General features: G+C 46.4%; 1 protein-coding gene across 3 annotated transcripts in view; it reads right to left on the reverse strand.

Moving 5' to 3' along the window:
* RTN4 (reticulon 4) overlaps positions 1–14242 on the reverse strand; it is a 48344-nt gene extending 34102 nt beyond the window's left edge. The window contains exon 1 of one of the 3 annotated variants that reach the window (XM_066595702.1): positions 13718–14242. In XM_066595702.1, coding sequence (XP_066451799.1) covers positions 13718–14093 — 376 coding nt within the window. In that variant the 5' untranslated portion in view covers positions 14094–14242. The remainder of the gene's footprint in view (positions 1–13717) is intronic. The other 2 variants (XM_066595703.1, XM_066595704.1) reach the window with 2 other exon arrangements.
* Positions 14243–15007: the final 765 nt, after the last annotated feature.

Raw genomic sequence — 15007 nt, forward strand, 5'->3', positions numbered from 1 at the left:
TGACGGGGATGCAGGAAGCTGCGACCACACCTGAAGTTAAGTGTCAAGTTGAGCTATGCTTTAAAATATTTCATGTTCCCAATCATGAGAGGCATGGTCCTTCCTGAACACATTAGGAATGCTTGTGCCTTCTGTCTGCAGCCCTTCCCCTGCTAATAGCCCTCTGTACGAGTATCGCAGTGCTGGGAATAAAGAGCGCACTGTCTGTACATTGGGATTTCTATGGGTAATGAAGTGCAGGAAGCTTATTGTAATCCAATGTATAACCACAGATAAAATATCAATGCTATTGCTACATGTAGCAGGGCGTGTTCGAGTCTCCTGTCGCCCTTAATAGGATTCCAGGATGCTTTCATCTATGACACTTATGCACTACCAGGTCCCACAGGAGCCGCAGCACATTAGTGGCCATCAGCTTCCAGGAGCCTGAAAGGTTCTCCGACCTAGATGGCATTGTGCACCATATTGTCCTCATGTCTCTTCTACAACTAACCACAATAACGGCAGAGGATTATCCTCAACTTGTTTTCAAGAAGCCTTATGACTTAAAACCACCACCAAGTGACTGATATTACTACATCAGAGCTTTAAAGGACCCTTTACACGGGCAGACTGGTGTCAGAACACAACATAATATGGAAAATCCCAAACCAACATAGAGGACTGCTTGCAGATTTGATGCAGAATTGAAGAGGACTCACTTTTGCATCATAATCCACAAAGGGTCCTGCGGATTGTGGCGAGGAGTTCTGCAGCAGCTTAAGCTACGGCGTGCCCTACAGCAAAATTCCAACCCATGTGAAGGTCCCCAAGTGTGTGAGGCATTGTAACTGTAAGCAGCATCTGCCTATTGTGTCTACACACAAGTTAGGCTCTGTTACATCTCCACTGGAGGTTCTGTTCGGGGTCTCAGGCATTGTGCCGTTCAGAATTTGTGGACAGAACACCACAGCATGCTGCACTATTTCATCCAGGAAAATGCTGGACAGCATGACTGACTGGATGGGCCCCATCATAAGCAATGGGATCCGCCTAGTGCAGCCTGGTTCCCGTATAGGGCAGATTAAAACCCTGTTCTGAACCACTGTTTCAGCGTCTGTAAAAGGCACAAAAAATAAATAAATAATGGGAACCCAGTGTGAACACAGCCTTGGAAAACCGATCACAGGATGCGAACATGGGTCTAAGATGCAGTTGCTCTCTAAGGCCTCATGTCCACAGGCAGGTCAGATTCTACGTGCGGGAGCCCTGCATATCTATACTTGGGCGGGCAGGCGGCAACATCCGCGCAGACCTCTGTACTTCCAGATTTTTTTTTTTTTTTTTTTTTTAATCTCCTGCTTTCTCACATAATCTGCAGCCCGTCCACAATTGAACTACGGACAGGCCGCAGATTGGGCGGCTTCCATAGACTTCGTGTGGATTCTGCAAATCAAATGCGCCCCTGGACATTGGGCCTAACTAGAGTTCCTCTATTAGTTTCATAACCAGATACAGCAGTGACATTTTGTCTCATTTCTACTTCTCTTTTCATCAAGACCACAAAATTGAGAACTAGAAGGACCTAACGCTAATGATCTACTAAAACAAAACTGCAATGCCATTTTGCAAGCAGTTTACGGTATTACACCACAATAGACTCCCTGTGCATGTCTATATATGTCTAAACTATGCTTTCCTGCACGCAGACCCAAGTGCACACAAGTGCCTTTGGAACCTCTGGACAGTTTCTTATTGCTTTGATCTACCTAGATTAAGATTGTTCACATCTTTTTGTTATGGAGGTATATATGGAAAGTATTCACCAATACATACCTCGAGAGCATTAATAGGCCCCCAACGCACCTAGCAAATGCCAGATGAGTGACCTTTTGGCATACTCTGGGCCAGTTTACCTCCCCGTCCCACTCTACTGGAAAGTGTAGTAGACCACGGAGGGAAAAAAATTTTTTTTAAAAATTTAAAAAAAAAAAAAATTTGTATTCTGCAGCATATACATTTTCTCCAATGGACAGTGACATATGTTTGAGGAATACTTTCAAAAGTAGGCAAATGCAAGATGTCATACCAGGACCCTGCATTTCTACTGGAACAAACTTAAATCATAGGGAGAGAACAAAACATCCCATTGCTTGCATCAGTCAGAAAATGCAGATAGGAATGAAACTCTTAGAAGACCACCGGCATATTACTGTAATATTTACTGTTAAGGTGCACACAATGGTAGTAAGGCCGGTCTCACAACCGGATTTGAATTGCGGATTCAGCGATCAGCGCCCGTGCAGACAATCTGTGGTAAAAGGCCTGCATTTTCAAATTTTCCTCGTCACTCAGATACAAATTGTGTATTCTGAGAGCCAAAGAAAAATTGCAGCATGCTCTATTTTACAGTGGAATCAGCGCAGACGGCCTCAAGTGAAGTCAATGGAGGCATGCAACCCGCACCCTATATGCAATTAACACTGTGTATGGGCTGTGGGTACCTGCGGAATAGCTAAATAAGTGTGGGAAATACAAAAAAAAAAAAAAAGAAAGTACTTGTACTGCACACGACCACCTGCGAGCCTCCGCGGTCATGTGCAATACAGTAAAGTGCCATACGCATGGTCACCAGCAGGGCTCCCACATGCGCAAGTCCGACCCACTTGTGTAAACCCTGCCTCAATAGGACATATAAAAGAAAAAAAAGTTATCCACAGCCAAAAGGATGACAACTTCTATAGCCTTAAAAAAAACAAAAAAAACTTTCCATCCAATTAAACTTCTGTTGAGGGGTTTTCATGAGAATCAGGAAACCCCTAAAGGTCACCCAAAATAAGGTTTCTCATATACTTGACAGCCTAATTGTTGATTGCACATAACTGGAAGCCTATAGTGAGGAAGGATAAGGTTATCCGTCTCAGCAACGTCTGACACTGTAGTACAGTATATATACAGGAAAATACATTACAAGACAAACGCACACAGACTAGAACAATAGGGGAACTAGATGATGCCTTGTCGGAAAGGCTGGTAAGATTTAGGATATGAATCCTGATCAAAAGGTCTGGAAGTCAATTCACGACAACCTCCAATATGGGACCACAAGCAGGAAATGGGCATAGCGGTTCCCAATCACTTACCTCCATTCATCCTGCAAACGTTTTGTGGGTTCTCTAAAAAAACTTGCATTGGCCCATCTACAGTGTGGCAAGCAGTGTCATTGGACAGCCAAGCACTGAAAAAAACCTTATACAGGGTGATGAATATTGCTACTCCATCTTCAGATCAGATGGCCGTACCTGGGAGTGGAGGACCCTTGGGGACGCCTTTTGCCTGAGCCTCTTGTGCTAACAGTTAAGTACATTGTGGTTTAGGGAGGGGGGTTTACGTGGCATGGTCTCAATTCGTTGTAGTGACAAGAACCGTGAACATGGAGGTACCTTGATATTCTAGACAATGCAGTAATACTCTGGGAATGGTCAGCAATACTTCCAAAAAGATAAAGCTCGTCCAGATCCAACGCTGTTTTATGTTGGTTTAAGGGTATGGATGTTCCATGATTGGACTGGCTGCACAGAGTCCCCACCTGAAGCCTACTGAACATCTTTGGGGCATAAGGGAATGCTGGGTTAGAAAATTTCAGAGAACTCAGACATTTGCAGGATGGATGGAGGGAACTACCAGCTGAACTGTATCAGACAATAGAAAGTATGCCAGGGTGTGTATCCAATGTCATTAGGGCCAAAGTGGGCCGACTAAGTATTAACGAATATAAATAACTTGCTTTCAATTTTTACTCAGATGTCCGGTTACTTTTGGTAGAATAGCATATTTAACGGCTAGTGAGGTGCACAAAGTCTGGAAGAACTCATGATGCTGCACAGCTTCCAGGATACAGATCTGAGGGTGGGAAGGTGAAATCTATGCTGCTTTAGTGTTGGAGTCTTTCAAGAACAGCTCGGCCATAGCCATCATGGTTCCTTTATGTACACTAATGTGAACTGAGCCTTAAGCCTCCCTCACAGACTTTTTTTTAACAACGTCTAGCGTTGCCTTTTCAGCACAGCGCTAAACGCTATAAAAGGCTCCCATTTATTTCAATGGGACTGCTCACACGAGCGTCAAAGCGCAACATTAGAAGCGCTGCTGAAAGCGTGGCACAACTTGGTGCCGCATTTTGGGCAGCTCTAAATGCAGCGCTAGCTGCACTACCAAGAGAAAAAAAGAAGTTATATTCACCGAGTATAACTGTCGCTGTTGGGGTCCCTGGCACTTGTCAGATGATCTTTTGCTAGTGACGGGATTTGAAGACCCTGTCTCCAGCAAGAAATTGCTGCGATTGGCTAATCCAGCACCAATCACAGCGATTCAATGAATGGCTCACAGCTTAGCCAGTCAGAGCAATCTCTTACTGAAGGCGTGGCCTTGAAACCCGTTACCAGCAAGAAATGCTCTGCAGGCACAGACAAGTACCTGGAAGCCTGCAGGACGGGGCCTACTAGGTGAGTATTTAATTTTTTTTCCCCCAGCTTCCTTGGCTGCGTTATCAGCTGTGCTAAAACCACAGCCCAAACGCTGGCATAACGCATGCCAGCGCTGCTGAAATCGCAGTAAACACTGCGTTGAAAAAACACTGCATTTACTGCAAACGCCTGTGTGAGGGAGGCCATCACTTAGAACACACAAAGATTTCCTTAAAGGGGTACTCCCCAAAGAATAAATATGGCTGGTAAGACAACTGCAGGTATCACAGCGGTTCTTTGTATGCATTATTTTACATAGATGTGCAACTTTCAGTCTCATAACATAATGAGAAATCCTCTCTGCCCAAAGAGCCTTCAGGGATAAAAGTGCTGAAACAACTGGAGAGGAAAGGTATCCCTGTCGCTCACGTTTCATCACATTAACACGAGTTCAGATGCCTTGCCTTGGACTACAGGGCGGCTCGCAGTGTTTCAGCTGTAATGGCCTTTACATTCGGAGTGGACTTGGGGCAGCATTTTAGTTAGTCCATATTGCATAAAGCTAATAGGCACGAACTATGAGAGGTTAGTGCGCAGAGTGTGGGAGGAGGTAAGCTACAACCATCATCTATTGTGAATAGTGGAGCCTTCATTATTGATACATGTGTGTTACCTTTCATTGTATATTGGTCTGTGCCAAGACTTCTGAAAGGTTTCCTCTGCAGAAGCAAAGTGTTAGCCTTTTATAAGACTCATCAGCCACAGGGAGTCCTTTTTAATATTGGGTTATTCAGACGGGGCCGTTGAGGTGTGGATAAAACTGAATTTAAAAAAAAACGTACAAAGAAAAACATGCAGTTTGCCATGATTTGACACTACTTTTGCTGGAGTTGTGATTTTTAATGCACCAGAAGCGCAGCACGTTATACCGTAACTGACTCATCTGAATACATTCTAAAATAAAAAACTACTACTCTTGCGGTTTTCACTGTGGCCGATAAGCTCGTTTTTACGGCATTCAAGACGCATTAAAAATGTGCACTTTATTTTGAGGGTCATTATGACTATGAGGCTACCAAGTTTGTTTTAAACTCTTAGAGGTGGGGGGGGGGGGGCTTTGCGTTCCTATACACAATATTTTTTTCAGATTGTTCTGTGAGGTCTTGTTTATTGCTAGACGGGCACTGTGGCACCCCATAACCATGTCACAGTGGACGTCAGTGGGGCACAAGAGGGCTCCCCTAGTTGGCTGCTTACAACACAGTCAACCTTGACCATGGCATGTGTTAGTTAACTGCTAGGATCAGTCAGTGGCTGTCATTTACATTGTACAGTCAGGAAGGGGTTAAAAGACGCAGTTTCACACTGTCCCTAGATTTCTAGACAATTTACCCATGTATGCAGTTGTCAGCGCTCTGCATCCTTTACTGCCATACTGCCTTTCTGCCAATCAGGACTGTAAGAAATAGTTAACTCTTTCACTTAAGCAGAGCTTATCAGTAACCTTACTGGGCAACACCCTGCTTTTCCCAGACACCAAATATAGCTATGGAATGGCCTGAGAGATAAGAACCACCAAGCAATTTAGGGCCATGTTCACACCTGCCTTAAGAATTCTACTTTTCTGTTCCATCAAAGCAGAAAAGTGGAATTCAAGCTGTGAGAAATCAGTCATGCAACTGAGCCCAACAGACCACATGGACTTATATCCTGTCTCCACTTATTAGGCTCCTTTTCTCCCCCTCCTCCCCTTAACTGGTCACCAACTCTGCATTTACTGATAATATCTGTCTGCAGAGAGGATTCGGCTTCCCAGCTTCTCAAGAGATCAGGTTGTCAATAGAAATCAATAGACTAAGAATAAAGCAGCTGCAGAGCAACATAAACTGCTGCTGGAGGCTCCGGTAAAATTTCTCACCCCAGTGTTGGATTTACAGCTACACTGCTCAGTACTGCTGTATAATGTTCTCCATACTGCAGCTGCTTCTAAGGGTGTACTACAGAGAGACAGGGACGCAGGATCTTTTCTTCCCTGTCTACTATGTATGGGAGACAATAGGGAAGCCAATCATCTGCTCTCTTCATCAACTACTACTATGGAAACTAATCTGATCTCCCAATCAAGATGAAGCGCCGTATCCTCTCTGGAAATGGGCCTTAACAGTTAACTTAGTAAAGGTGCATTTACACTGCAAAGATAAATCGCTAAAAGATGGCTTTTGAGCAATCGTTTTGCATAAACTACTACTTGGTACTAATGTCCATTAGTACTAATTAGTAGCGTGTTAGACACCGTATAGTGACTGATAGTGGATCTCTCCCAGCAGAGATACATAGAACCAATTGTGTATACCGCAATTTAATAGAGGTTTTATTAAAATTTGATAAACAAGGCCTTCACGTATTTTAGTTTAGTAAATAATAAAGGTTAAATTTTATATTTTGTGGTTCCCTCGGTGATAGTGTTAGACACCGTTCCCTGATTATATTCCCTTTGTTCTGCCATGGGGCTGACAGCTGAGAGAATGCAATCTATAATCAGTGTTCCCTGGGCAGAGCACAGCATGCGGTCCTGCTCATCAGCTGTTCTGCCAGACAATGGTTTTCACACAGAACTGAAAACAGTCGTTCGGCAGAAAACTGAAAGATGGGCACATTAACACCCAACAATTAATCGATCAAAAGATGAATTTTGAGCGATAATAGTTGTCTAAATGGGCCTTAAGGGTCCTTTTACTCAAGATAGCTGTTGGGCAGATACGCCTAACAGCCGTTTCAGAATGATCGCTCCTGTGCAAATTTGTTCGTCATTCAGTCCCTGCCGGCATTTACATCAGAGATTAAAGAAAGAAAAAAAAAAAGTTTAAAATTTTAAAAAAGTATTAACGACACTTTTCCTTTAAGAAGTGACTCTTGGCTACCACATAGAACGACCTTTTTTATTATTAGCATAAGGGCTCCTTCACACTGTCAAGAAAACTGCATGATTTTCTTGTGATGCGAGAGTGAATGAAAACGCACGATTATAAAACCAATGATTTTTAATGGTTTAATTGTCATTTGCGATGTTTTCACTCCTGCGATGCTGCGTAAAAAAATTGCAGCTTTTTTTTGCGCAATATCGACCATTATTTTGCTGCTTTGAAACCAATGGGAGAAGAGGATTCCTTCATCCCCCTAGTGATGTGAGGCTGTCGCATCCAGGGGTCGCCACATGTTCTCAATGGGGCTAGCAGCAGCACTGGCCCATTGAAAACAGTGGTAGAACATCGCGATTTCCTGCCGCAGCTGGGGTGCAAGGCCGTTTCCATGTGAAAGTGCCTCGCATCCGGGGGTCTTCAGAAGGATTGTGAGGGTGATATTGGGCCGTGTGCAGGAGCCCTAAGAGATACTGTTAAATGTTTACATTCACTATGAAAAAAGGTTTACTTCTCTTCAGGGATTAAGGTCATGAAGAGAAACAGTCAGGAGTAGCCGGAGGATGCAGGGCCTTGTAAAGTTCAGCATTAGTCATGTACAGCAAACAGTAAGCTGCCTCTTGCCAACTCATTAGCTAAAATGTTTACTTGGAAACTGTATCAGAAGGAATTTGATTGCCAGATGTCGTATTCGGTTACAGGCGACCCGTAAGGAAAGGGCTGCAGTATTTAATCATCCATAAACTTACACCTTAGCCAGAGATGGACAAATCTCAGCAGTCAGGTGGACCGTGCACACCGAAATCTGTGGTCAAGGCCAAAAACTTTTAGTAAAATGAATGTAACTCCGGTGAGAGCCAGTGTCAGCACACCTAAGGAGGGGTGACCCAATCGGAGTATAGTGTGCCCACAGGTATTCAGCTAGGACAGCGTTTACCAACTATGGTTCTGTGGATCACTGGGCTCATTTGCACTTTTAATAGTAGGCATAAGGGTAGTTGGCAGAGTTCCTCTGGAGGTCAGCATGATGAACAGGTTGGGAACTTCTGACCCCAGGTACAGAGCGACCTAGGATTTCCACAGCCAAAAGTATTTCTCCAGCTTTAGGCATAGGCACATGCTGCCCTATGAGCCCTGAACTGGGTAAAATGCACTAAGGAATGGCAGCATGGAACTGGGGTCCTTAAAGGGGTTGTCTGGTTATAAGCAAACATTCCCACAATAGCTGCAACTGTATTAAAAACAACTAAAAGTACTCACCCCTCCTTTGCTGCGACAATCTAACGCAGCAGCCCCCCTCATGGTCCCACTATTTACTGTGGCACACAAGTCACTGAAAATCAGGTGACCGCTAAAGTATCACCGCCCAATCTCCTGGCATCAGTGCCTACATGCTGGGTGCCAAGACAAAAGTTCAGAGTAGTGACGCTGCAGTGGTCACCTACTACAACACCAGGACCAGAGCGGGACTGCAGCAATGCACCGCCACGGCAGAGGGGCAAGTACAACTCTTATTTTAATGCAGTTATAGCCATCGAGGGATTGTTGTCCGGTAAGCAGACAACCCCTTTAATACACTGTACCCGACTACCAAAGGGAGTTCTAAAGTATATATCAAGGTAATATTCGGCTAGGATACACAGCTTGCCGTAGAAGAGCCGCCCTGCGTAAAGTTTACTATTTTGGAGGAATGACATGCCTATCTTACAACACGACACAATAAACTATAAAGATCTGGTAGGGACAAGCCCTCATTGTGTTTCTCTATTTGGGCTTCAGAGGTCTTGTGATGAAGCAGCTGTGTGTTCACATTAGACAATCTGATCTGCATTGAAGCTCTGTTGCCAGTGGAAAACAGGAGCCATATTGTCCTGAATCAGAGGGCACACAGAGCGGGCAAGGGAGTAATCCAATTTCCATCAATAGATTGTGTACAATCATCTCGCTGCCAAGGCAAATGCCCCACGGTCAGTGTAGTCTGGGCCTGCTGACACCACATGCAGAAGTATCACCAACGCCTTCTTACTAATGGCTGCAATATAGAAATACGTCTTCGTCCATAGAGAAGAAATTCTTATAATTTTGACTGCCCTGCACACCCCTTAGGGTATGACAAACTGCAGTAAACTGTTCTGTGATGGACAAGGTTTGCTGCAAAGTTTTATTTATTGTCTACTCACCCCATAAAGTTCCTGTCAATCATTGTTTTGGCGACACTCAGTCTTGTTCTGCAGTTTGCCCTAGTAATACATGCTGCAGCACCAAAGCGGGATTTGTTTTTGCTTTAACACGTTTTCACCAAAATACTTGGACAGCCCCTTTAAATTTGCTTTCCAGGACTAGAACATGAACAGCCTTGAGCGCTGCAGCCCCTGCAGACAGCTGATCAGTCGGGTACCAGGAATTAGACCCCTACAAAATCTGATATTGATGGACTTATCTTCTATCGTAAGGATAAGTTCATCTGGTCACGGAAAAGCCATTTAAAGGGGTTGTCCCGCAGCAGCAAGTGGGGTTATACACTTCTGTATGGCCATATTAATGCACTTTGTAATATACATCGTGCATTAAATATGAGCCATACAGAAGTTATTCACTTACCTGCTCCGTTGCTGGCGTCCCCGTCTCCATGGCTCCGTCTAACTTCGCTGGCTTCTTGCTTTTTTAGACGCGCTTGCGCTGTGCGGTCTTCTGCCTGGTGAATGGGGCCGCTCGTGCCGGAGAGCTGCTCACTGCTTCGTCATCATAGCTCCGCCCCGTCACGTGTGCCGATTCCAGCCAATCAGGAGGCTGGAATCGGCAATGGAACGCAAGGAAGGAGAAGAAAATCCACAGTGCACCATGGGAGAAGACCCGCGGTCCACCGTGGGAGAAGACCAGCGGCGCCATCTTTAAAAGAAGAATAGAAGAAGCTGCAGAACGCTGATGCAGGTAAGTGCAATGTGCTTTTTGAAAACTAACCTATGCTTTCTTTTTAACAGGGCAGTGAAAAAAATTTTTTTGCGCTTTCGCCGCAAGACAACCCCTTTAAGGTTATTTTCCCCAGCAAACACACTTATAAACTAACCCCAAGATGGGATATAAATATATGAAAGTGGGGGACCCCACTGCTGGATTCCTGCTCTAGTGAAGGTTGGCAGGGTCTTAAGTCCCTCATTCCTCCTTACCAACAAGACCCAGGAAAGAAGTACACACTGTATGGTGAGGACAACCTCTTTCCAAATGCTAAATTATGTTATTCTACTTAAAACCACCCTCGGCGAGCCAAAGCATCTCCCACAGTCATCTGGTCTCTGCAGCCGGACTCCCTGCAATCAGAGGATCACCAGGCCGGCTTCAATTTTAAAAGGTGATGCTTTCAAAAGAGACTTCAACTTCCTAGTTGTCAAGGGAATCATGATAAGGAGTCCTCTTCAGTGGGGTACATGCTCTGGAAAGCTGCCCCGAGTGTCAATTGGGATAGAATCAGGTGGTCACAAGTTAAAGGGGTTGTCTGGTTAAGAAAACCCATCTTCACACATCCCATTAGGGAATACTAAATTGGCTAAAGTGGAGAGTGATTCCAAAGAGCATCTCTCACGCTTGAAGTCCTGCCCTAAACCACACAGCCCAATTATTTAAATGGGCACCAAGTGATGTTTAATATCCCCTGTGGAGGTGCTGTAGGAAAACTGAACACTCACTGCTAGGGTTCCCCGCTGATAACAGGAGATTCCTGGGAGTCTGAGCAGGACGCTATAGGCCTGCTTATTATCAATGGGCAGTCTATCCAAGTCAGAAGGGTAGAGAACGGAACCTTCTTAATTACTTTCCCTGATGAGCTAAAATATATAACTTCACAGGGTCAAGAACAAAAATAAAATCTAGTTTTTGTCTTCTTGAATATAATTGCTTTTGGAGATTCTCAGAAATTGAGACATGTTTAAGAGATTGTCACCTACTTTTAGCCTTAGCAGTTAAATTTGTGACCCACTGAGTCAGGCGATGCAAGTTTTATACTTACCTCCCTTGACGCAAGCCGCCACTTAATGCGCTAAACGACGCTACCAAGTAGTCCACCCGTTCTAATTTTATAATGGACTACTTAGCAGCGCCACTAAGTGCACTGAGCAGTGGCTTCCAGCTCACAACAGGGGGAGGCAGGTATAAAATGTACTACATTGCGAGGAAAAACGAATCGTGGCATGCTGAATATTGCTGTGTTTTGTAGCCCGTGTTTCCCAATGGAGCCTTCCTTTGTGTTGCATCGCATCCAATCCCACCTCCAGGAAGCTCTGGCTCAGATTTGCTGAGCTGCGGTGCTTGAGGACCAATCACTGCAGCGCTCGATGAACCAATCACAGCCAGTGCTTCCTGGAGGCAGGATTTAGGAACCCCCTGACCAGGAAGTGCTGGCTGAAGACTACACACAAGTGTGCCGAAGCATTGAAAAGAGAAGTGTGGCAGAGTGGACAGCGCCTGTTAGGTACTGCATTGTTTTTATGCTTCTAGGGCCTATATTTGAACTGAGGGCTCTTTGACTCAAGGCAACGCATTTACACAACAGCCATGCAAGCTTCAAAAATAAGATTTCCTACAAGTCCAAAAACACTTTCCTGTTTACAATGTCTGTCCTGCTTGGACTCCAGACCGGTTATCAGTAGTTGATCATCTGGGGGCCCGAGATCCCATCCCAGGTTATCAGCTGCCTGCTGTCATTGCCGCTACACAATGGCATCAGTGGAAGCTGCTGCTCCGACCCAAGTAGTGGCCAAGTTACTAAAAAGAATTGAGGTACGTGCTGGCCACAACACCAGGGTCAGAGCAGCAGTTTCCATTCCAGTGTATTATGGCACTGACAGTGGGTGCCTGATTAGCCAGGGTCAACGTGCGCTGCCGATTTAGTTAGCAACATACGTGGGATTTCTCACATTCACTTTGCTGCTACTGGAAGACAGTGGAATTGTTTGTGGAAACCCAAGGTATATTCGCAATGTGGGAACTTCCCAGAATAAAACCCTGACACTACCGTACTGCTACAGCAAACGGAGGCAGGATATAGAGATACAGTCCTGATTTAACCCTAAAGATCATGAAAGAAGTGTCACCGGTAAACAGTGTTCTCCCAAAATCTATTGTACAGCGAGACCCCCAATGAGAAGCCGCCCCATGTTTAAGCTTGTTGGCTCTCCAACCATTAGCATATGGATTTCAATAGGACCAAAATGATATATCAATAGAACATGGCCGAAGAGTTAAAGGGGCATTCCCGTACTGACGTCTCTATATCAGAACCCCCTGCTCCACCAATAGGCGATCTTAGCATAAATGGCATATTTTGTGGCTATCAGAAATATACCCAGGCAGTCTTTCAGGTAAATTGGCCACAAATTCGATCAAACCTCCACTTTTGCTACATTTAAAGACTAAGCAGCCCAAATAAAAAGCAGATGCAATCACTGGTACAAGCATAATGTTACTAGAGAGACAGCCGTGACGCAGTCAGAGAGATGACAAGATAAGGATGAGCAGGATGTGATGGGGCAGACTGGCACAGGGCACACCCCCAAGACCTCTCCAGCAGCTGGCACACAGCAGGTCCCGCCCCTCTATTCTGCACACTCACTGCTCCACCCGTCATACCACATGGGCAGCCAAGGTGGCTGGCTAGAGATAATCATGCTACGACAGGAAGGGGCACATTCCGCAAGCCCAGGGGTGGCCATGTGATGGCGCTGTCTTATGGCCTACATCATACACATCTAATCGGAAATCGGCTTCTAGTGATGTGTAGCCATGCGCCGCTCTACCGGTACAAAAGGTATATAGGAGCCATGTAATTACAGCACCCCCATAATTAGCAGTAATTTTAGCATAGCAATGAATACTAAAAGCTCCTCTTAAAGGGATATTCCCATCTTAGCTTTTCATAGCCAGGACAGGTGGTCACCGCCCCCTACGGGAAGAGCTGCGCGCTTAGTGCTGTTCCGGTGGTCCTCATTGAGGTGCATGGGACTACAGGAAGAGCCTAGCAGCTCGCTACATTGTTTCCATTGCTCAGGCAGCTACAATGTAACACGCAGTTTCCATAGCGCCCAAGAGCGACGGAAACACAGCGCTCATCTCCTTCCGACAGGTGGGCAGAACAAAGGGGTCCGGTTCTGTCATGAAAAATCAGAAATGGGAACCCTCCCTTTTAGTTTTAGGAGTCAAAATTAGCACTATCAACGGGCGATTGAAATCGCCTCGCCGTGGCGACTTTTTATATGATTTGCGTATAGGCGAGCGTTGGTATACATACGCCGCTGATGCCACCCTATGCCCAGTCATTTCAGGGGTCCCCCTACCCGCTATGGGGGTGACCTTGTCACTCACCCACAGAGCCGGATTTGCTGTACGGTGCGGCCGGCCTGTCGTGCTCTTCCTCGGGCGCGCTGGGGATGACGGGCGCCCTCGGCACGTCGCTGCTGATGCTGCTGGGCTCCTCGTCCTCGGGTGATGGCTCCAGGCTGTCCGAGTAGCTCCTCTTCTCCTCGTCGTCCTCGTCAGCGGCGGCTTTGGTGGGGAAGGAGACGGAGAACGGGGGGTGGGAGAACTGGCCGGCGCCCCCCGTCAGGTCTAGGACGTCGTCCAGGTCGTCCCAGGGCTGCACACGGGGCTTGGCCTCCGCAGCTCCGTGCGGCTGCTCAGCAGTCTCCACAGCATCGTTCCCGACGCTGCTGGATGTTACATACGAGGATTGGTCCTCCATGGCGGGCGAGGAACAGGGGGGGCGGCTGGACAATGCGCGCTGCCTGGGATGCCGGCTGGAGAGAAGTGCGCCACCCGTCTGAGCGGCTGAGGGAGAGGAGCGCTAACAATACAGAGAGGGAGGGAGGAGGATGCGCCACGCCCTGGTGACTCAGACTCTGCCAGGAGAGCTCATCATGGCGGGGAGGATGCTGCGGACCCCACCTTGACTGTGGAAGGAGCCAACCAGCCGCGGTTACTGGGCGGGAAGAGCAAGGTCGTGACTGACGGCTGGGTCTACCAATAGGAAAGGCAGGGGCGGAGCTAGTGAATGAAGGAATCTGAGTGAGGGTGGTGGTTGTCATGGTAACCGACAGGAACCGTTACGCATCAGTGCGCCGGGCGTGCGCGGGCCGCACCGAGCAAATAACACACATTCCCCAACTGGCTGCTGAGGGGGATGAGGGAAGCAGCGATGACCGGCCGGGACTGCGTGCTCTGGGAGGGCCATGGCGGTCTTAGCTGCATAACCATCTCCCAACAGTAACCAATGGCTGCTAAATGTCCAGTCATCATCCCATGATGCTGAGCCCGGTACCAACATGTCCAGTCTGTCGTGCTGACTGGATTTGTAGGTTGCACTGGAGGACATATAGCATGACGTGTGATACACTCCGTAAAATAACATATCTAAATATACATACAAATATATATATAGGTATATACGTAGATTACATATATTAAACCACCATGTTTATGTAAAGATGGGTGGCACGTTCCAGCAGAAGCCGTGTGCCACGGCCAGACAGTGGTGGCAGAGTGGCGGGTACAGTTGGTTTGGGCATATAAGCAGTGGCTATGGCAACCTGTTTGCAAAAAAAAGCTTTGCCGCCGCAGGCTGGACTCACACGAGCGTGCGGTCACAACGTATTCTGC

Source organism: Eleutherodactylus coqui, chromosome 3, assembly GCF_035609145.1.
Source record: "Eleutherodactylus coqui strain aEleCoq1 chromosome 3, aEleCoq1.hap1, whole genome shotgun sequence".
NCBI classification, from domain to species: Eukaryota; Metazoa; Chordata; class Amphibia; order Anura; family Eleutherodactylidae; genus Eleutherodactylus; species Eleutherodactylus coqui.